Raw genomic sequence first — 23697 nt, forward strand, 5'->3', positions numbered from 1 at the left:
TACTCTGTGAGCTGCACGACAAAGCAGCAACCTGCTTCTTAAACTGTGACTCTGGTCAAGATGCAAACTGAGCACTTTGGGCCACAATAGTCTCAGTTTAAGGTAATGGTCATCTTAGAAATCCAGTGGCTTGTCTGTGGGTCTGTACGGTTTTATCTGACGAGTTGTGATATGAAAACAACTGCTGTATTTGCTGTGTTTAAGTAATTTACTCATACAACCTTTCGTTCAAAAGCTATGCTCCCTGTGGTTCCATTAATGCTGATCATATAAATATACAACCACCACAGCAGGTTCAATAAATGCTTCTGTTAGACACAAAACAAACTCACCTATGAAGGGTTATTTTAATCCACAGATCCATATTATGCCAACAAAAACATTCCTCATACACTCTCAAGGGTCCAGAGGATCTAAATCCAGTGAAATATTTAGTCCAAACACATTATTACAGTTGCAATCAAATTTATTCAACCCCCACTGCATATTAGGCCTACTGGCAAAATATACAATTTCTCAGCTGTTTGCAATAAACAGATTACACAAGAACTGTTTAAGTAGTTCAATGAAACTAATATTACAAGGGTTTTGATCCAAATTCAACACAAAATGCTACTTTTAATGACTACTGCAGTCTCAAAATTATTCAACCCCTTCATGACGAGCATCTTCAGTACTTAGTAGAGCACCCTTTTGCTGTTATGACCTGCTGCAAACGTGATGCATAGCCAGACACCAGCTTCAGACAGCGTTCCTGAGGAATCTTAGCCCATTCCTCATGGGCAATGGCCTCCAGTTCAGTAATATTCTTGGGTGTGCGTTTTGCAACTGCCTTCTTCAAATCCCACCAGAGATTTTCTATGGAGTTCAAGTCAGGTGACTGTGACGGCCACTCTAGAATCTTCCATTTCTTCTTCTGAAACCAAGCCTTGGTGGACTTTGAGGTATGCTTTGGATCATTATCCTGTTGGAAGGTCCAATGACGCCCAAGCTTCAGCTTCCTCACAGACAGCATGACGTTTTCACCTAAGATTTCCTGATACTTGACTGAATCCATCGTGCCCTCCACACGCTGCAGGTTTCCCGTGCCAGAGGCAGCAAAGCAGCCCCAGAGCATCACTGAGCCACCGCCATGCTTCACTGTAGGCAGGGTGTTCTTTTCAGCATATGCTTCATTCTTCTTCCTCCAGACATACCGCTGTTCCATAGGCCCGAAAAGTTCCAGTTTTGTTTCATCGCTCCACAGAACAGAATTCCAAAACTTCTGTGGCTTATTTATATGGTTTTGAGCATATTGGAGCCGACTTTTCTTGTGCTTTTGGGTCAGTAGTGTGTATGTCCGGGCATGGAGCCCTTCAGTGTTTAGTATGCGCCTTATTGTGCAAACTGAAACCTCAGTGCCTGCTGCCACCAAGTCTTGCCGCAGGTGTTTTGCAGTCACTCGAGGGTTTTTGACCACTTGCCTTCTCAGGAATCTGCTGGCAGCTGCTGATAGTTTCCTCTTTCTGCCATATCCAGGTAGTGTAGTCACTGTTCCTTTAACTTTGAACTTGCGAACTATGCTTCCAACTGTATCTCTAGGAACATTCAGAGCTTTTGCTATCTTTTTGTATCCTTTTCCTTGTTTGTGCAAGGCAATGATTTCTTCTCTGAACTTTCTGGACAATTCTTTTGACTTAGCCATATTTCTAACATGCAATCAAACGTCACTCTCAACAAACCCCTAGCCAGTCCAGGTATTTATGTGTTCTATCTAAAGCACACCTGAACTAATGAAGCCCTTGATTAGTTGCACCAGGTGTGCTTGAAACAGGGGGTTGAATAATTTTGAGACTGCAGTAGTGGTTAAAAGTAGTGTTTTGTGTTGAATTTGGATAAAAACCATGGTAATATTAGTTTTATTAAACTATTTCAACTGTTCTTGTCTACTTTGTTTATTGCAAACAGCTGAAAAATTGTACATTTTGCCAATAAGCCTAATATGCAATGGGGGTTGAATAATTTTGATTGCAACTGTACATCTATAGATATCCACAAACTGCCATTGCATTATTTCAAACAGTCATATTTCTCCACATATGCCAACTCCTCTCTGTCAGAATGGTGGCTGAACTCCTGACCTTTTGATTGACACCTCACTTGAGCCAATAGGAGCTTCCATACTGATGGCGATGGCTTATGTTGAAGGAAGTGCCTCCACTACTTCATTTGGCCTTGGAGCCAATCAGTAGCCAGCGACTAGCCTGATGGCTTATGGGACTTGTCGTCAATGACACTCCTCACCTCTAGAGGAGTTTTTAACCCTTTATTGTCATCACATACTTTCATAAATGTACAGATATTGGCTCCTATGTTGTCTTAAGGGAAACAAATGTCAGTCTTATCAATTTAGGTTGTCTAGAAGTGTTTTTTTATCCATTCATACCTGTAACCGCCTATGCTGCTGGGGGTCGCAGGGGGCTGGAGCCTATCACAGCTGACACTGGGTGAGAGGCAGAGTACACCCTGGACAGGTCACCAGACTATCACAGGGCTTACACATAGAGACAGACAACCATTCACACTCACATTCACACCTACGGACAATTTAGAGTCACCAATTAACCTGCATGTCTTTGGACTGTGGGAGGAAGCTGGAGCACCTGGAGGAAACCCACGCTGACACGGGGAGAACATGCAGACTCCACACAGAGGGGCTCCCCCACTCCAGGGTTCAAACCAGGAATCCTCTGCTGTAAGGCAACAATGCTAAACACTGCAACACCATGCCACACTCATAATCACACATGCAGTTCATTATCTTACCCTGTTTTTTTGAAAAGCATCTGGACAAGACTTCAGAAAAAAGTGATACTGTTACTGACTTTGAATGTGGACCCTGTGAGGCTTCGTCATAAGGCTCCATTCTGTTTTCCACCTAATACCTCACAGTTCCAGTCATCTGCAGCATCTTTATTCAAGAAAATATCCAGGCGAAGGTTGAAAAAAAAACCCTTTATTTTACTGTGTTCAAACTTCTACAATCAATGACAGAGGCATTTCTGACTGTTGGGAAAAACTGAAGTGCTACCTTTAAGTAAGACCATGCATGAACATATACTGAAAACTGAACAAGAACAGCTGTCTGTTTACTCAGGGTATACTTTGGACAGGTGTTTTAGGTGATTATAGGTGAATTTTACAGGATGCATACGTGATTTGAAAATATCGTTTATTGTGCAGCTTCTTCGTTTTTTATCCGTAATAACAGAAGAGTCTTTGACAAAGAAAGTCAGTGGACACTCTTGTTGACACGCTTTCTTTCTCTGTGTACCTTTGACCTTGGGCTATTTTAGGATCAATCATACAATGGTATTTTAAATATTATGCTTCTGAATTTGTGACAATTTGTATAAGACTGAAATTATTTTCCCAGTTTGCTATAGAAGAAGTTGACGGGCCTGTGCAGATCCCTGACCTCAACCCCACCCAACTCCTTTAGCATGAAGTGGAATGCAGACTGCGAGCCAGGACTAATGACCAACACTCGTACCTGACCTGTGCTCTTGTGGATCAATTGGAGCAGCCCGATTCCAAAATCCTGCAGAAACTCTTCCCAGAAGAGTGAAGGATGTTACAGCAGCAGATTAATGGTTTTGAAAATGTTCAACAACAACATGGTTGTAATGTTTGATTGTCCACATACTTTTGGCCATTGCAGCTAAAACGTTATTCTAATAAACGAGAGGCACAAACTCTGACCTGGCCTTTATCAGTGTTTGCTCCATAAACTGAAACAAAAACAGCGGGGCAGCGTCTAACAGCTCACACTGTTCCCTTCTCTATTGTACCCACTGTAACTTTGAATCAGCCTTGAAAGATTAAAACAATGAAGCACTGTTGAGTCGACTTCATTCTTGAGCACGTTACTGTTGAACAATACAGTTTACAGTGAGAGTCCAGGCTTGCCTCAGGCTGCATAATTATGCGCCTGCTTTTGGTGGAAATTAACTTGAATGTAGTCAAGAGACTCGACTCTGGTCTCATGAGCGTTGCCCAACACTTTTATTTGTTTGACAAGTAACCATGGAGATGTTGTGCCAGGCTGTGGAAAAAAAGCCTGTGAGCAACACTAAAGGCATTAGGCTTTACTGACACAGACTCAGATACAAAACTCAGATACAGAGGGCACCACTGCTGGAAATTATTTTTCAGTTGCTTTTTGCTTTAGCTTCATTCTTGTGTATTTTTTCCACAAATAGTTTCAACTGACTGGTTCCTGCAGTACAGATCAATCAAAGCAGTCACCACATTTCTGCTGTAAATCATTACGCAATTAGATTTGCTATGACTCAATATCACAAGTAGAAAAAGAACAAAAACTCTACTGTTACTATCTGACTTTTGTGCAGTGGTGCTCACATAAACTTTTCACAGGGGTGGCCAGAGGACACCACTGAAAATCTGTGGGTGGTACATCACAAACACAAGCTGTTACTGAATTTCAGGAATTCCAACCTGTTCTCATCCTGGATAATACTGTCGCTTTATCAATGGTCAGACAGAGGTGTACGTCACTCCCCACGCAAAAGTTGTGATCTTTAAAAACAGACGTGATAGGAGAAAGTTTATAGGGCAGGTGGAGGGGAAGGTGGATGGGTCCAAAAACCCCGGACTTTCACCTTTGGACTTTAACCTCGGAGCCCGCTGTACCCTTCCTGCGTGAATGTTGAGCCAAACCATGATATTTTTCAGAACCTAACCACGTGCTTTTGTTGCATAAGGGATTAAACATAAAGAGCTCCCTCGAGGTCAGGAGTGTCATTGGCTACAAAATCTGTCAGCCACTGGACCAACTGCTTGCTGTTGGCTGGCTGTACATACAGAGAAATGAAGCAGGTCCTTTGTTGCAACACAGGCTCTCTCAGGCTGTGGGAAGGACATGGAAGCTCCAATTGGTTCCAGTGAGGTGTCAATCAAAGGGTCAGAGTTCAGCTGATATCTCAGTATCAAGCTGTTAGCGATTTTGTGGATTATGATAAGGCATAATTGGTGAGTTATAGAGACATACGTATTCATTGAACCTGCTGTGGCGGCTGTATCTTGAAATAGTCCGCATCAACTGGACTGCAAGGAGCGTGACTTTCTACAGATAGCTAATATGAGTAAACCACCTAAACACAACAGTTTCTAACACATCATAATCATCTAATAAACCACCCGTAACCACCTGTGGGTGGTTATGAGTTAATGTCTGTATCTGTGTAGACATGTAACAAATATACAGCCTAAATTTGAAGGTAATTGTAAGGAACAAAACATTTCAATTCAAGTTTTAAAACACAAATGCCTCCAATTTTTCGATTATTTTCATGAGGTCTTCTGGCCTTCCCTTGGTGGCACCACTGCCTCCATAGAAAGAAATACACTGATGCTCAATTTATCCATCCTGGTAAAGAAACTGTGGATAAAAAACAAACAAATGCACACTGGATTATATTAAATTTTAATGTGCACAGCGTGATATTGTACAGTAAAAGCAAGGAAGGAAAAAAACATATTTTCTTATAAAAATATCACCTTTGGAGCTTAAAAACACTCAATTCAAGGAACAGGTGCTGCGATATTACCATCCCTGTGAGAAGACAGCAGGTAGACTGAAGGTGACGGAGTCAAAGCGATCTTCAATAAAACATAACCCCACCCCATCCCACCCCATTGCAGAGACCCCACCCAACCATCCCTCCCTTCACCCATCATCTCTGGGGTGGGAGGCGTCAGTTTGATGCTTTCCAGCATCGTGTCCACAATCAAGAAGCAGACCAGCAGAACAAACTAGTCGGGGGGAGATTAAAAAAGAAAACAAAAAAGGATGGCGCAAAAATGATGACCAGATAACAAATTAAAAAAACAATCCAAAATCACACATTCCATCTCACATTATCTTAATTCCAATGCATTAACCTGTGTAAGTACCACAGCGCATAAGAAGTGTCTCCACACAAGCTTGTAGCTGCACATCCTACGTGCAGAGCGTGCAAAAGTAACTGCTAGTACTCTTCTACCTTTGCAGATATAGACAGGAGATCTTCATGAGTGCTACTCACTAACAATACTTTCTCATAGATTAGTGCACTGGAATGACTCCATAGCTTAAGTCTCATTTTCTGCATCGACACCCATACAGTACATACAGGAAATTAAAACACCGGCATTGTTAAACCATCAAAGTTCTTCATATTCATGTAAGAAAAAAAAGCATTTGCTATGGAACTATGTCGATGTGTATTTAATATGACAAAAAGAATTTTTGCAAAATTGAAACATTCTCTGTCGCACACTCACGTGATGATGAGGGTAACGGTGATGAAAACTGCACTGGGAAATTTTAGTTTGAGGTGAAGTAAGAATGCACAGAGCGAGTGAGCAGAGACGCAGATCATTTCTGCGTTGTAAGGCTGTGTGGCGGGCGTGGCAGTGGCGGACGGCGAGTTGCTGGCAAGGCGACACAGGTGCATGCAGGAACGAGGGCAGGTTCAGTGTGTCAGACTGCTGGTAAAGCCGGGCGAAGAGGGGGGGTGGGTGGCTGGTTTTGGTGGGGGTTGGAGGTCATGGGGGGCAGAGGGAGGGGTGATGCTGTGCTGTTGTGGGGTTGTTTGTTTTGTTGCTGAGTCAGATAGAATTTGGCAGCGCTCATGCTTTCTCTCTGCTTTGACCTCCCTAACCCCGACATCCAGCCATCCTGCCCCGCCCAATGGCTTCAAAACACAAACACTAAAAAGCGTGAGAGACGACAGTGATACACCCTGACATCCCCTCTTCACATGAATCAATCAAAGCTCTCCACAGACACGGTAAGAATGGAAGGAATTTACATCATGTGGAAAAACTGACAGGAAACAGATACGGAGCTTGGTCGCTTGCTTGACAAAGTTAACAGTGAGAAAAAAACAAAACAAAAACAAAAAAAAAACTAAAACACAAACAAAACAACAAATCCCCCCGGAGAATGACCCTTTGATTTCCTGTGCCCACCCGTTTGGTAACACTGGAGAGAAAAAACAGCTGGTAGAAAAAGGCGGAGTCAGGTGCCATGTGACCACACCCCTTCACTTCCAAACAACCCCAACTCTGGAAAAGTCTCAGCTCTCATTTTCCAGAGGTTTATTTTTCCCTTCTTCTTCTTCTGTCTTTCCCCTCCATCTGTGTTGCTCTAGCCCTCCCATCTTCCCTCCCCTCTTTCCGTTAATCCTCCTTCTCCTCTTTGTGGATGCTACACCTCCTTGGTCATGCGCACTCGGATGCTGCTGAAACACTTGCCCATGGCCTCGAACAATGGGTCGCAGAAGGTGTGCACACAGATGGAGTAGACGCGACTGACGCAGTGGATCTCAATCAGGTAGCTCTTGACGCACGGCACCACGGCCCAGATGTGAATGAAGGACAGGATGGCAAAGAAGATTCCCCAGATGAGCGCCAGGGGGATGCCGACCAGCGCCGTCAGCAGCCGGTAGCACCAGTACTTGGTGACAGTGAAGGTGGTGAAGCTGGCTTTCCACACGCCATCGAAGCTGTAGGTCCCTGCAGGCTCGGCAATCACGTCCTCAAAGTCTACCTGAAAAAGAAGAAAGTGGAAAAGTAAGTAAGTGTTGGCAAAAACTCATCTGTCAGAGTCTAGACATACTTATTCTAGATTCTTTTAGTATGATTGTTTATTGTTTATTTGGATCCCTTTTAGTTTTGACCTCAGCAGTAGCTCTACTATTCCTGTGAATAGTAAAAAAAAAATATAATTAACGAATGCCCCCATTTACAACACATATAACAACTATATCACTGTACAAAACCAAGCAGCAACTTCCAGGACTGAAATAAGAAGCCATCCCCTTTGCACTTCCTTGAGTGGCCACAGGAGGCTGGTTCCAAAAGCAAGTCAACTCCCATAGACCCCCATATGAAAATGCCCAAATCAACAGCAGAAATAAACATGTTTACAGCCTGTCTAGACTGTTCCCACAAATTTTTCGTACGTTTTCCTAAAAAAAAAGTAATACACCTAACTTACATATATACAGGGGCGGAAATCCCGGGGGGGACAGGGGGGACATGACTCCCCCTTCAGTAAAGCTGTACCCCCCTAGAATAATTTGAGACACAATTAATAATTTTTGAACAATGTAGTAGTATTTATTGAAAGCACAATGTAAGCGGTGCTCATTATAATCGCGCAATAATGTGCTATTTAAATCTTAAAAGATTTAGTCCCCGCCTCCCATTCCTAGTAGTGGTATATCCCACACTCTTTCCAACAGGTGGGGCTGCGTGGCAGCAGTAGCAGCGTGTGGCTGGAACCGCTGTCCACATCGTGCATTGCAGGGTAAGATGTACACTCACACAGACACAGTTTAACTTACACAAGTTCCAACACATCCCATTTACTGTTACAACAAGCCCCAGGCCCAGGCTGATAATATAAACTGTCTGCAACATTTCTCCTGAATTGTTCAAAAGCCTACTCAATTACCAGTGCTGCTAAGCTAAAAGCTAATGATTAAGCTCAGAGTTTAGTGATAGAGAGGACAGGACAAGAGCAGTCAGTGGCGGAGCAATGGGTACCTGTCTGTAGGCTCTCCACCTGTCAGTGAGACAAACATGAAAGACGTGCAGTCTAACTGACGAGGAGCGGTCATTACGCGCGACTATTACGCACGGTTGTGAGGTGCACAGCGGCAGATCTCACAGCACACTGTTTATAAACCAGTTTACCAGTTTAATTGCAGGAAATGTTTAGTTTTAGTTTTAGTTTAGTTAGTATAGACATTCACTCTGCCTGTTGGAGAGATAGAGAAAAGAGTAAAGCGTCAAATTGCGGCAAAAGATGCTGTATAAAAGACAGGCTACAACTTTTTTTCCTTGTCCCCCCCTGGAATTATTCTCTGAAATTTTACTGTTTATTGTCCCCCCCAACTATGAAATGGGATTTTCGCCCCTGCATATATACATATATCGGAAATTTCGAAAGGTGACCAATTCTCTGACAGCAGGAAACAAGGAAGCAGTCCGAAGCGCTTGTAAGGAGGTGGGTTTGGCTGATGGATGGAACTTTCCCCTGGAGTCACGTGTTTGGAACTGTGTGAACTTTGAGTCATTTTAAGGTACGTCCTCACCATGTGCCTTTTCCTAAACCTAACTTCTGTAACTTTACGTTAATTATGTAACCGTACATTAAGGATGTAACGTCATTCGTGGGGCGCAAATCCGTTGGATATCATACAAGCCTTTCTATAAGAATATGTTGGCCTGGTACAAAAAACAGTTTTGGTCTTTTTAGCTAATTTCAACATTCATGACAACTGAGCGAGGCTGAATATTTATGCAAATCACGTGTTTTACGTGTTTTAAAGTTATGCATAATTAAGGGTGTTGCTGCTTGGAGTGGCAGATGGGTGCCATCCGTCTTTACGTAGCCAAGAACCATTACAGAGTAGCTGCAGCTGCTATTTCAGAGTGTTTTCAGTTCATGAAAATGTAACATTTTGGTCCTCAAAAAAATCTTGGTCGCATTTACTGAAAGACCCCCTAAGGAGTTCAGTTTTTTTACACTAAGTACATTTTGTTTTAATGATTTTGACCCTGTTTTTTTGCTAGCAAATATTAGCATTAGTATTATCACAGTTATCCATGGCTGTAAATGCACTTTGCTAGCCACGTTAGCAGCTAGTGTTAAGGTTATTCTCACCCTCTTGTCAAAATATGGTCACTTCCAGCCCGTTCTCATGCCCAACTTGTCAAATAACACTGCTTTGTCAGTGACAACACAGAGGCACTTTAGGTGATGGTATAATACATATAGGGCGGTGGCAGTTTGTAACCCTGTCGGCAACTACCGCAATATAAAGAGCAAAAAAGTCCATATAAGGCAGGCAGGAGGGAAGATGGATGGGCCCAACAAACAGCGGCCTCTAACCCAGCAGCCTGGTGTTCGTTTCCCATTTTACTTTTAAGCCAAAACATTAAAGTGTTTTCAGCATCTAACAAGCAGAAACTGCACATTTCCTGTGAAAACAAAAGTTTAGTTTAGAAAAGACACAATGCATCTAACAAGTGTAAATTGACTCGTTGTCCCTGAACATCCAAAACTGACACAGGAGGATACCTTGCACGTCATATTTAGAAGTGTAGGTCCACTGACAAAGCAGCAGTATTTGACAAGTTGGGGTGAGAAGGTGTTGTTATTTGTGGCTTCAAAATGGAGATGGAGGTGGCCAAAATGCCACACTTAAGATGGACGTCCACACGACCAATGGGTGACGTCAAGGTAGCTACATCCATTACTTTATACATATTTATACATTTATACAATAAATTACATCAACACCAAACATGTGATGTACGAACAGAGTTGAGCACATCAGCAGAGTAAAAGAGAAACGGAACACCTGCATGATCATGACTGGATGTTTCTATCAGCTGATAAATGAGCTGCTGATTGTGAAGCATGAATAAAACAGCTGATGCCAATCAGTTAATGCAACACGTCTTTAACTCAAGTCACCCCAACGCTCAATTTCCTGTTGAGTTGATCACATTTAATTTTGCAACCTAATTTAATCCACTCCCATTTTCTCTGAGTGGCGGCTGGAATCTCACAGACGGATATCTTCACACCTTGTCAAATTACACTAAATGTGCCATGGATTTATGACCACGTTCACATTAGACGCCTCATTCTGATTTGTCAAATACCTTCATCCATCACCAGTAGTGTTTCACAAGAGCCCTGATATGGTGCTTATTAAACAATCACACAAACTTCTTCATTATTTCCACATAAATCAGCAGCTTCCCTCCCTGTTAATGTGTCAGACTTCTGAGGTGGAGGCTGGGATTGCTGGCAAGATCCACATCTCCACTCGCCGTGACTGGTACACAGTCTAACCACCAAGGCGCTGCCCCGCCCAAAATACTGATTGCTACACACATTATCTCTGCTTCACTTTCTGCAAAAGGATTTTTGTCTCCAGAGCATCCTGAAAACCTCCGTCAAACTGCACTTGATAGACAGATGGATAGATAGATAGAAAACAGATGTCCTTCTGAAGCTGCATTTGGACCAAAATGGATGTAAACAGTCAAATTTTCAGCTCCTCTTAAGTTAAATGATGACCACAGATGGACCAGATGGAGCCAATAAAACACTGTCAGGACTTCCACTGCTCGATGGTTTAAAGACACCATGTCACTGTTTGATATCTAAATAATTATCAGGCTAAATCGAGTTCCTAGAAGCTTTTACATCTGCTGCAGTAAACACTCAGTGTGTGGTACGTCTAAGGAAAAATTCTGTGGTGCACTGGATGTGATGTGTTTCACATTTCTGGTTTTTATAGAATAAACAGAAGGAAAGCTGCACAGCGAGTGTGAGCAGCAATGGTCAAACTGCAGAGACCTGCAGAAAGTTTATCGGGAGACATCCCCGTACCCCCCGCAGTGTCAGATTGTCCTGTGATCTGTTTAGCTCCTCCTCCATCTCCCATTAAGATGAACAAGAACACTGCGCTTCTTTACACTGTAAACACATCTCTCAGGCCTTTAAATGTGACAACCTCTGCAAGTGTCTGTGACCCGACCGGCTCTGTTTAAGGAACGGAGGGAAAAGTGGCAACTTGCACACTGTAAACACAATGCAGACTCTCCTTCGCTCTCTCATCCCCTCCACAGGCTTCTGAGCGCAGAGTCAATATTTATTTTACAGTTACTTGGAGACTGTGTCTGCTTGAACAGACGAGTCAGGCTACTGAGGGCTAATGGCCGTAATATCAATAAGTCAGACAGATATTATCCAGTGTCACACTGACAGTGAAATGGAAAGGTGATGTGTCTCATTCCTAAGAGAGATTCTATCCACTGTTTGGAAGACGTGACGCTCACTTACACATGCCGACTGTTGGCATCAGAGAAAGGCACATTATGGTTTACTTTTACCATTTTAGATCTCTGAAAAGAACCTGATCTGTTAACTGATACATTCTGTTTTGTGATGTCAGTAGAATTATTTATTAGCATCTAAACAGAGTAAGACGGCAAAGTCTCTGTGTTCAGTAGAGTAATAAATAGAGTTAGACATTTTGGTTTGTACGATTATTTCCTTTCTTGCCTAAAGTTAGATGAGCAGATTGATCTCACTCCCACTGCTGTCTGCTAAATTTTAAAGGGAAACTTTGTCAATTTAAACCTGCTCTGTGCCATAGAAGTGTGTGCAGGTGAACGGCAACACATGTTGTTTCGCATAAATAGGTGGACTTTTGCTGGTGGATGCGCAGCACAGGGGGCGGTCTAACACTGTTCATCAACACATATTGCGATCACACAGAGCTGGTTGAAAATTGCCAGCGTTTCCCTTTAAAGGGTCAGTGTGTAGGATTCAGGGGGATTTATGGGCAGAAAATGAAACACAATATTCATAACTATGTTTTCTTTCTTTCTAGTATATAATCACCTGAAACTAAGAATTGTGTTTTCATTTTTATCTACATATGGAGAGGGTCCTCCTCCATGGAATCCGCTTTGTTGTTTCTACAGTAGCCCAGAACAGACAAACCAAACACAAACTCTAGATAGAGCCATCCGCATTTTCATGTCGGCCACAGTAGTTCTCCTACACGCTTGGCACATGGAAGTAGTTTCGGTTCTGCAACCTCAGCTCTTGATACCACTGAATCCAACACTCTGGACCTTTAAAGCAAAACACTGACAATTTTTAATCAGCTCTGTGTGATCGCAGTGTGTGAAGATGAACTGTGAAATCTGTCATTTTGCATCACCTGGAGGACTTTTGGCAGCAGATGAGCGGGAAGCACAAGTGCAGCATGGGGGCAAGGCAAACACTGTTCATCTGCACACACTGCAATGAGACAGGGCTGGTTGAAAACAGGCAAAGTTTTCTTTAAGCAGGATCCAGCAGCCAGTTAGTTTAAATACTGGAAGCAAGGAGAAACAGCTAGCTTGGCTCTGTCTGAAGATAACCAGCACCTCTGGAGCTCACTAATAAAATAATTTCTTCCATTCAAACAGAGTAAACTGTGGTTTAAAAAACATCAAGCCGAGGATTTACAGGAGGTTACGTGCAAAGTCAGTATGCCCAGTCAAGCCAGTCTTGCACATTCCCAGCCAGGAAACGTAACATTTTTACACTTTGGTTTTCATACTAAATAAACAAACCAATAATAAGTGAGCTTTAGCGACACTAGTAAACCCAATCGACAGAAAACATGTTGACGCATGAATCTGCAAATGTTATTATGAATATTATGCATGGATACTTTAAAACTTTATGTTTCAACAGTGCTGTGGTTAACGTGTGATTAGGTTTAGGCACAAACAAAACACTTGGTTAGGAAAAGATCATGTTTTGGCTGAAAATGCTAGGTTTTGGGGGCACGCAGCAATATCTCAATAAAACACCAACTTTTTGTTGCACTATTCTGGCCGCCTCTTTAAAGAACATCCTCATTTCGTTGCACTATCCCCGGTGGAAAAGCAGTAACCTATCACTAACAGAACCCACATTTGGTGCGAAAAAGCCACTTGAAAAATCACAGTTTCAAAAAACATGTCTGTATCTTCTAATAGAATTTTAAAAAATGTAGCTCGAAAACACTTGAATTCTTCACTTGGTCTTAAAAATACAACTTCAAAGACTAAAAAGACTCAATAAGAAGATTTTTTGTTGAGCGTGCAGACTAACACACATGTTAGGACTTCATTTCATATCATTCATTATGTAAGAGTAAATGTCATGTTTTTTCCACTCCTGGGTGTCTTATTTTGGAACACAGCTCTGTAATATACCAGCAGAGTTACTTTTTCTGCCTTAAAACAGCAGCTCGTAAGTCCAATTCTTTGACTCTGAGCAGCAGCATAAAGCCTCTCTCACAGCACCAACTGGCAGAGCTCACTGCAGCCTTATAATATAAATCTGACTGCGGCCACAAAACCAGCGCGGCGTCCATTTAATTTTTCCACCGCTACAAATTTTAAAGTGGACCCACTCTGCTCCATTTTCCAGAACTTTGATTGAGACTAAATGAGAGCCTGCTGCAGAGAGGCACAAACACAACCACAGCAGGACGACGGAGAGGTTTGACTTCATAAAGTGAAGCTGTTTCATTCCCTTTTTTGCCTTTCCACAGTTTCAGTTTTCTAAATGCTGTTCTGTTTGCAACATTTTGAGGAATATCATCAACATCACCTGAAGTTTGGCTCTTTAAAGGGACAGTTGAGATTTTTTGAAGTGGGGTTGTGTGAGGTACTTATCCATAGTCAGTGTTTTATCTACAGTAGATGTCAGTCAACACACCCCCAGTTTGGAGAAGCAGGCTAGAGTCCGACATGGAAGCTGAGCGGTGCACTTCTGTGGGCGGGGTCAGCTATTAAATATATTTCAGCCACCACAATCAATATCAGTTTAAGTGTACGCTATGTTGAGAGTATTCTCACTGCTTTACCTTTTCAGTGGAGAACTGAAGCTGTGATATTGTGTTCTTCAAAGCCAGACTCCATTGAGAAAAACAGTGATTTAATATCGCTGATCACAGGAGCTGTTGGTCTACTGCTGCCTCGACCTGTTGGTTTGTTTGTGTTATTGTGTGAATTTGGCATTTCAAAGGGGTAGTTTGGATTCACCAAAGTCATGTAAGAAGACAATCTAACCAAATGATCAAAGCAGCAGTAGACCAGCAGCTCCCGTGTTCAGCATGCTCAAATTATTGTTTTTGTCAGTGGAGTCTGGTGGCTTTGAAGGGAGCGTAGATAGGAACTGATAACAGCTCCCTCTAATGGAAAGGTGAAGGGTTGAAAAAATTCTCAATATAGAGTACACTTAAAGTGTTGTATATTGTTTTAGTTTTTTTAATGGCTAAAATACATTTTGTGGTTGCAGCAGTACATTGAGTAGCTTCCATTTCAGTGCTCCTGCTGCTCCTCCAAACTGGGGGCGTGCCAACAGACGTCGACTGTTGGTAATACACTGGCTATGGATGAATACCCCATATAACCCTACTTCAAAAAATCTGAACTATTCCTTTAATATCTGGTGCACAGGTTCAACTGTGTCAGAACTGGATTGACTTCAGAGGGTTTTATTTTGTACAGTGGAAATAGGAATTTGTCATGTTTTAATCACAGTAAGGATGTTTTGAAGATAAGGATCACAATTTCCTGGATTCCTCGAGATTCAGTAGTTACTCAATAAAGAAATCCAACACTAATGACCGAATATAAACATCGACAGTATAAAAAGGATCAGATCATTGTGTAGGTTTACTGCAGCAGCTGGGTCATGCCATGTCAAAGCTCTGCGGTCCAGTTTGACATGAAACAATGAGTCTCGGGGTCAGCATGTGACCGGTCGGCAAGGCGACTGTATTATTGAGTAAATAAGGCGATGTGCTATTTCCAGAGCTCTATCTTCAGGCTGTCAGCTCTGCTTGAATAGACAAAGTGGGTCCCTGGAGGAGAAGGTCAGAGTGGAGCACATTAATGGACTCTTTTGTTTTAAAGGTTTTGGTGGTCGGAGGAAACGTTTAGTTTGGTTTAGGAGAGAGATTAGGATGACTGGCAGCGGAGACGTACAATGTGTGACAGAGGTGGGTCCTAAACTTTAAGTTTCAATTCCTAAACAAGTCATAATGCACTCTTCAACAAATGTAATGCCACTTTCACAACGGAGTAGAAATACATACAATTTACATTAATAATAAATGCATATTAAGTGTGTATTTATTTGTTAAAACAATGCGACTAAATGTAATCATAAAAAAGTAGTACTGACATCGCACTTTCATGTACCCACTGTTACCCCAATGTTTCTGTGCTGTTTGCAGCAACCTTTCTCCTTTCAAAATGAAAGCACCAGAAGTTACGCTTTTATTTATTTAAATATAACAGTGCTTTGGTCAAATGTGTTATCCCCGTACTTTCTTTATGTTTATTATAACAGTAGCTACTTTGTTTAACTTTGTTGTAACTGTAGTTCATTTAACGATTGTATATTTTAGTATATTAGTCTACTTGGGAGGAAATATCAAAATATCACGATATATTTCAAGTGTTGTGATACAGCCAGTAATTTTATTTAACTTTATTATAACAGTAGCTGTTTATTAAGCTTAATTGCAACTGTAATTCATTTATTAATTTTGTATTTCAGTAGTCTACAGTACTGAAGAGAAGATTTCAAAATATCGGGATATATATCATGTATCGCAATATAGCCAGTAACATTACTTTATTTAACTTTATTATAACAGTAGCTGATTATTAAGCTTAATTGCAACTGTAATTCATTTAATAATTTTGTATTTAAGTAGTCTACAGTACTTTAGAGAAGATTTCAAAATATCGGGATATATATCATGTATCGCAATATAGCCACTAACATTACTTTATTTAAAATCATTACAACAGTACTTTACTTAACTTAATTATGACAGTAGCTACTTTATTCAACGTTATTGTAACTGTAGTTCCTTTAATAATGTTGTATTTTAGTAGTCTACAGTACTTAAGAGAAGATTTCAAAATATCGCGATATCTATCGTGTGTCGTGATATAGCCTAAAAATATTGTGATATCATTTTTTAACCCTGTGGCCCAGCCCTCTCATATTGGAAAAATATCTAGAACTTTCTTCTCCCAGCGTGGCTCCGGGGAATGCATCAAGTATTTTCAGGTCAACAAGCTCGAGTCCAAGTGGAGTCACGTGTCATTGCTGTTGAAGTCCAAGTCAAGTTGCAAGTCTTTTTTGATTCTGTCAAGTCAAGTCCAAAGTCTTCAAATTTGTGACTCACACCTGATTCGAGTCCAAGTCATGTGACTGAAGTCCACACCTGTGGTATGAGACCAACAGACACAGACTGCAGGCTCATTTCACTCATTTATTTAAGTTTACTTTTGATTAAGAAAACTTTGTCAGGTGAACTTTTTGATTTAAGAAAATTTTTGCAAATTCTTTACCAAAATCACAAAACCACTTACCTCAACCCTCCCATAAACACATATCCTCATCCTAACTTTTGGTCCTTGAAAAATAGCAAAGCAATTTGAATAAATCAGTGTAAAACATTCTCTGGTGCTTCTTTGTGTGATGCAACTTCTCTTTTGCATATATTTTTCCAACGAGTTCATAGATTTGTTACATTTGCATGACATCTGGTTGGAAACAAATCTCACTGCACTGAGTTTGAAAGAATCTGCAAAACTGGAGGTTGAGATTTTCACATAACAGTGACAATAAATGAGATGGTAAAGTTAGAATGTGATTCAGAGTCAGCTAATCACAGGCTGTGCAGCCTCAGAGGGAGTGTTTCATTCCTTTTAAATTTGACCTTGAAGACTTTGAATCAAACTTCTCACAACTCCCTCTGAAAAACTGTCTCCAGTGGGGGCATTTTAACTCCGCTAACTCCTCCTCTCTGCTATATAAAGACCCGCAATTTCTCCAGAGGAAAAAACTCTCTTCGCAGGGCAAACTCCACATGCATGTCGGTAATGGAACTTGTTTGATGTGGCCAGGTGATTGAGGCCAGCTGCAGCAGCTACAGGAGAACAGCTTGTGTTCCTTTTCCTACAAGAATGCAGTGTGTGCGTTTGTTTGTGAGCCTGTGTGTGCATATACACTACATACATGCACAGTACACACAGTTACGTGTGAGTGCCGTATGTGTGTATGTGTGTGTGTGTGTGTGTGTGTGTGTGTGTGTGTGTGTGTGGTGTTGGGGGGGTGCGGTTACGGTGGGTTGCAGAATAAGGGTTGCTGGAAGGGATTCCCTGCTTGTGCTTTTCATTGGGGCACACCAAACACACGCTTCCACTTGGCAGAACTGTTTCATTGACCTCAAAGCACCTCAGAGAAGCTGTATACAGCACACTGTAAAAACTACAGGCTCATCACAGTTTATTGTGGAAGCCCAACACAATCACTGGAAAAGTAATGGCATGGTACATTTCTCCAAACACCGGATACGTTACATTTTGCAATGGTTTTGGGTCCGTGTAGCTCTTTGGAGTTAGAGGACAGGCAGAAACTCACTTTCACACACGTGTGGGATTTCACAAATGCTCGTCGTTTATTTTTACGTCCACTTAAAACACTCCAACCTTACCAAGCCCGGCTGTACGGCTACTACAATTCCACACATGAACACAATAGTTGCCACACGTACTTACAACCATTACTGTTGTGTTGAGAGACATAAAGGAAAGCGGAGCACATAGGTGTAGTCCGACCAGCGTTTGGGTGCGCTCTCAACAGACAGAAATCATAACAAGCGCTGCTTGATGACGTTGCTGTTAAGCGACACAGTATACATCATGTTAAAGGCACATTTCATATATTCAACTGTTACAATTTGCACAATATTATGTATTATATAAGTCAAAACTTTACATTTCAACAATGCCTTGGTTAACGTGGGGTTAGGTTTAGGCACAAAAAAACCTTGGTAATGGTTAGGAAAAGTTCATGTTTTGGGGTAGAAGCAGCAATGTCTCCGTAAAAAACAACAACTGCTTTTTGTTGCCGTGTCCTGGCAGGAAAGGCATCGATGTCTTGGTAAACATCTACTTTTTTGTGCCTAAAAAGCCGCTTGAAACACGACAATGACTCGCTAATAAACAACTGGTTTGGTTGTTTGTTGGCCTGAAAAGTGTTCTGCAGTGGTCTGCAGCTTGGCAGGCGTCTCGCCAAGTTGTCACACCATTCACCACCCCCTCCACTCCCTGAATGCAACGTCGGCTTCTGTACTTCACTGACTTAAAAATGTGTACATGATTCGTGTAGGAGCTCAGTCTGTTACTGAGATGTTTAACCTGGCCTGACCTGGCTGACACACTCGCCTCGGTTGATGACACAGCTTCCTTGGTTGTGTTCAGAAAATGAACTGCAGCCTCCAGTTGCAAAACAATCATCATATTTTTCATACAAGCAAAAGTAAGTTTGAATAAATGTCCACGTCTTTATTTTTCATCCAAAACCAAACACTTAACCTTCAGCATGCTGGAAAATCTACATGGGTCAAAAACCATTTGCCCTTCCAAGGTCAAAACACCTGACGGCAACAACGTCCGTCCTACCTTTATAGACTAAGCTAAAAATACCAAGACAGTGCCACCCAGTGTACACCCATGGTAAATACAATTAATGTCTGGTAAGTGAAATGACATATTTAGCTCATATGAAATGTGCAAATGTAAAGTGTCTATGGTTTGCAGAAATGTACAATGCCAACTTTTTCTTCTGGCGGCTGGGCTGGGAATCCAGAGGGAGGCAGCGAGGACGTTTGGGTTCCTAATGGTGGAAAGTATTTCTCCACATGTGTTGAAGGGTCCTTGAAACACTGTTTGAGTTTGTAAAGTTGGCATAAAAGGATTTCATCTGTTTTTCAAGATACTTAGCAGCAGCAGAAGTATTCAGAACCTTCAGTGAGAGTAATACAGTGTAAAAAAAACCTCAATTAAAGGGAAAAGTATGATTAAAAAGATGCACTTAAAGTATCAGAAGTTAAAGTGATAAATGTGTGAACAGAACGGTCCCAACCAGTGTTTTACTGCTGCTAATGATTACATTGGATCATCACTTATGATGCATTCATTCATTAATTTCCGCAGGGGCTGGAGCAAATCCCAGCTGACACTGGGCGAGAGGCGGGGTTCACCCTGGACAGGTCACCAGACTATCACAGGGCATTTAGCAGTGTTTTTTTTTTTTTTTATTTTAGTTGGCCAAGGTGCAGCTTAACATACCGCTGGGTGGTTTCACTTTGAGTATAAGAATGTGTTGAATTTTAAATGTTCAATAAATTTTGAGGAAATCTTAATCTGTAACTAGTCAGTGTGGCTGCAAATCTGTGGATTGGAGCAGATGTATAAAGTAGTAGCATAAAGTTAGAATACTTATATCAGCTTAAGTACAGCACTTGAGGAAATGCACTTTAGCGGTTCTTTGCAGAAGTTTTACAGTGTACATGCATGTGATTTCAGATAATTTCACCAGCGGTCTGTTGAGTTGATTAGAGAGGGGCGGGACAATCATAAAGCTGCATTCTATTCTGAGACTGAAAGGAGAGTCTGACTCACTGTCACAATGGAGGAGAATTGGGAGGGAGAGGACGCAGAGAGCAGTGGAAGAAGTGGAGACAGAAGCAGAAAACAGGCAAAGTCACTTTGGTGAAACTGTTCATGTGGCAGAGCTGGGAGAAGAATGTCCGCAGGTCACAGGACAGACTGTGGGGGACTTCTTCTTCTTTTTTACACTCCAATACACCAAAACGTGCCTTCTGTCTCTTGTGAATTCATCACATGGGAAACACATTTCACATATTTGTCATGTGGGAAAAATTTGCAGATTGGCACATGTGGTTTCAGACATTTTGTGTGACACATCCACAAGAACAGATATTTAACATGTGAAACAGCGTCACATGACATTTTCAATCATCTATCAGCAAGAGGTTATCAACCAGAGGCCATCTTTCCAATCAATAATGTCAGCAATCATTTGGATCCTGACAGCAGCCAATAAAAAGCAACACATGGACATCAGCTCCTCTGACGCAACTACAGGCACGTAGGGAAGAAGGGAGAAAGGGAGGAGAGGAGTAGGATGGGAGGAAAGGAGGGAGGAGAGATGGGGAGTGGTGAGGGATATCCCCTCAGACTACTACTTGGCTACTTGGGTGTTTCCCTGTTTTAACAAGGCAGAGTTCAGGCATTTCACAGAGCTGACCCCTCCTGTCCCACGCAGCGAGCCGTTTGACCCCACTCTCATGAAAAAAGCTGCCCCAGCTGGAGCGGAGGGCGTCGGGGCTCAGCCTGCTGCTGCTCCTCGCTACCCTGCAGACGCGTCAGGTGGCTTCCAGCGCGCCACTCCTCTGCTGCTACAACCTCTGTGCCTCTGCTAACTCCTTTAAACAAAATAAACAGTCGGTATTTGTGCGGCCCGGGCAGGCTGCTCTCTTATGGAAAGAATTCTACTTTCCCAACAGCAAGGCGTGTGCAGCGAGGACTGTGGGAAATGTGTGTTCCAACAACAGGAAATTCGTAATGTTTCCTCTGTTGGAGCGAGGATGTTCAAGTGTGCGAGTCCGCAGCTTGTGCGGACGCGCTGATATTTACACATGTGGATAGCTTGGCATTGTATCGCCTCCAATGGCTTTAATACCTCTGCAAAGGATTTTCCCTAATAGGGGAAAGTCAGTGAGGGGGAACACTGCTGGGAGCACAGCGCCCAATACAGTGCGCAAAAGAGCTGCTGTGCGCCTCTGACGCGCACAGAACACCAACCTGACAGCTCACACAGTCCAGCACAGTTTATTTCAGTTTAAGGTGACTGTCAGGACTCAGGAGGCTCCACTGAGCTGACGTTAGGTGCAAACTGCAACAGGTATTCTGGTGACGTTATGGTGCCACGAGAATAGAGAAAAGCTCGCAGCTGCACGTTTAACCCCAAACACTAAACTGAAAAGTTAACAGCTCTCCACTCACCTTGACAACGTCGTCGTTTATGCGCTTCGGGTCCCGGTTGACCAGGTCGATCTCTTTGGTGTGGACGTCCTCCATCGTCTTCTCGTTCAGACTGTCGTTGTCCATGTCTTTGTTGTTTGGTTTGTAAATGTTCCCTTGTTTTCGGATGAACGGCGAATGCAGAAACTCCTGTCAGGATCCGGAGGAGGCAGAAAAAGAAGAGAGTGAAGAGGAGGAGGGAAAGTGTGCACAGTGCGCTGAGAGGGAGAGAGACTGGAGCTGTGAGTTACCAGCCTACCCCACAAACAGGGATGGGTTTAAATGAACAGAAAGTGAAGCACCACACCCCTCGATCCAGCCGCAAGGGGTCCTCACCACCCGGACAGAAAGCTCCTATCCTGATCTGACACACAGTTGATTCAACATGTAGCTGCCTGTGAGCATGGAAACATTTTTAAGAAATGCGTAAAAGCGCATATTCCAAATATAAAATAATTCTCTCTTATATAGGTTTTTTTAAAGATATACTTTGGGTATGTTTCAACAAACAGTGGTCGTCAGCTTTATTTTTAATCGGACTAGTGAATATATATACACATTTATTAAGGAAGGTGTTCATCGCCTTAAAAACGGAGTGCGTAAAGACCCCACACTTCTACTCCGTCCTTCGCCAGTCTTTAAAGTACATCATCATTTATACTCACAACCGTATGGCTTCATTATTTAGCGTTAAAGCATGTAAATAATTACTGACTGAAATGTTAGAAAAAAGGTTGTAGGTTTACTCATTTTGGCGCTTTTACGCACGAAAACACAAACCTTTGTAGTTGATGCGTAAAAACAACAATCGGCTGTTGTGTTAATAAAGACTTTAGCCAGTAAAATCTCACACCCACATGCTAATGTATGCTCAATGGTCCTTCACATTCCCCCAGCGTGTGTGGGAGACGCGTTCATGACTGGGTGCCAGAAAATAAGATAACGACTGCGCACTGGAGAAAAACATCCAAATGTCCTTAATGACTGCACATTACGCGCGAGAACACACAGCTCCTCGATGAAGAAAAATCCGTGTCAGCTAAAACCTTTCAACTAAAAACAGCGCCAGCTGGACATGAGAGCCATACTGTACCTCTTCTGTTTCGCCGTCCTTAAGTCCTCCTGTCATGCTGTCCTCAGGTTTGAACAGATTAGCGCGGTGAAACAGAGAAGAAGATAATATAGGAAGCCGAGTGGGAGGCGTGGAGGCAAACGGAGAGGACTGGGGCTCTTCTCAGGGACCTCTATGGTCATTTAATTCCTGCCCTTTTCGTTGGACGTGACCACAATGTAATGCCAGAGCTGTGAGGGAAACCTCCGGTGGGTCTTCGCAGCCCGCAGAGCGCGTCCTCGCAGCCCGGGAGTCACCTGTGAGCAGAGACAGGAGAGCCACTCTGTAACCTGCCTGCTGGAGGAGAGACTGACGTCTTAGTTACAGCACTCAGACTAAAGGAGTGTTGTAACCGCCATGGAATTACTTTATTTGGGGATCAAGGCAGAGTATAATAACGTTTCTGTGAGATGTGGGCGTTAATTAGTGATGGCAAGGTGTGGATCTTTGCCGTTCCTTAGCCTGAGGGAGACCGATTCAAGTGCTGATTCAAGAGAGCATGAAACATACACAAGAAATCAAAATAAAAATGAATAAATGAGGACATACTTCAGAGCCAATCAGAATTCATTAAGCTACTTCAGCAAATATAGAGTCCAGTTTGTCACTCTCTGCTTCATCTACCCTCAGAAAACAAGTCTCTATGAATATAGGGCTCTGATGAACCCAAAGTTTTGTTGCATTGACTCTCCAGCTGTTGTTCTCAGCTCTACAAGCTCTGAAAGTCACTCTGGTCACTCTGGTTTGTTTACATTCTTGTATCAGCGCACCTTGCAGTGACACCAGCTGGCACACTCAGCTGCTTTCACCCAGTGGATGTGATCCGAGCAACTCTGTCTGGGTGTGTTTGGGAGTGGCACTGAAATGAAAGGGTGGTTTCATATTTTGTGCTTTTTGTTTGAGAGCAAGATGCAAACTGGTTGTTTATGTTGTTGGGCGTATATGTTCGTTTCTTTGTTGGTTGTCCTCCGGTACTACTTTGTACCAAGGCCAGGGGTAAATATACACAGTACAGGCAGTGCGGTTGCACTGGGGCCCGTGGGGTG

General features: G+C 42.5%; 1 protein-coding gene across 1 annotated transcript; it reads right to left on the minus strand.

The window, feature by feature from the left end:
* Positions 1 to 5469: 5469 nt before the first annotated feature.
* On the minus strand, positions 5470 to 22997 carry cav1 (caveolin 1). The gene is made up of 3 exons (XM_033635580.2): positions 22634 to 22997; positions 21523 to 21690; positions 5470 to 7594 (listed from the first exon to the last, which is right to left on the minus strand). Exons 1-3 carry the CDS (start codon positions 22667 to 22669, stop codon positions 7253 to 7255), a joined length of 546 nt encoding a protein of 181 aa, XP_033491471.1. The 5' UTR covers positions 22670 to 22997; the 3' UTR covers positions 5470 to 7252.
* Positions 22998 to 23697: the final 700 nt, after the last annotated feature.

The sequence above is a fragment of the Epinephelus lanceolatus genome, chromosome 5 (genome assembly GCF_041903045.1).
Source record: "Epinephelus lanceolatus isolate andai-2023 chromosome 5, ASM4190304v1, whole genome shotgun sequence".
Taxonomy (NCBI): Eukaryota; Metazoa; Chordata; class Actinopteri; order Perciformes; family Serranidae; genus Epinephelus; species Epinephelus lanceolatus.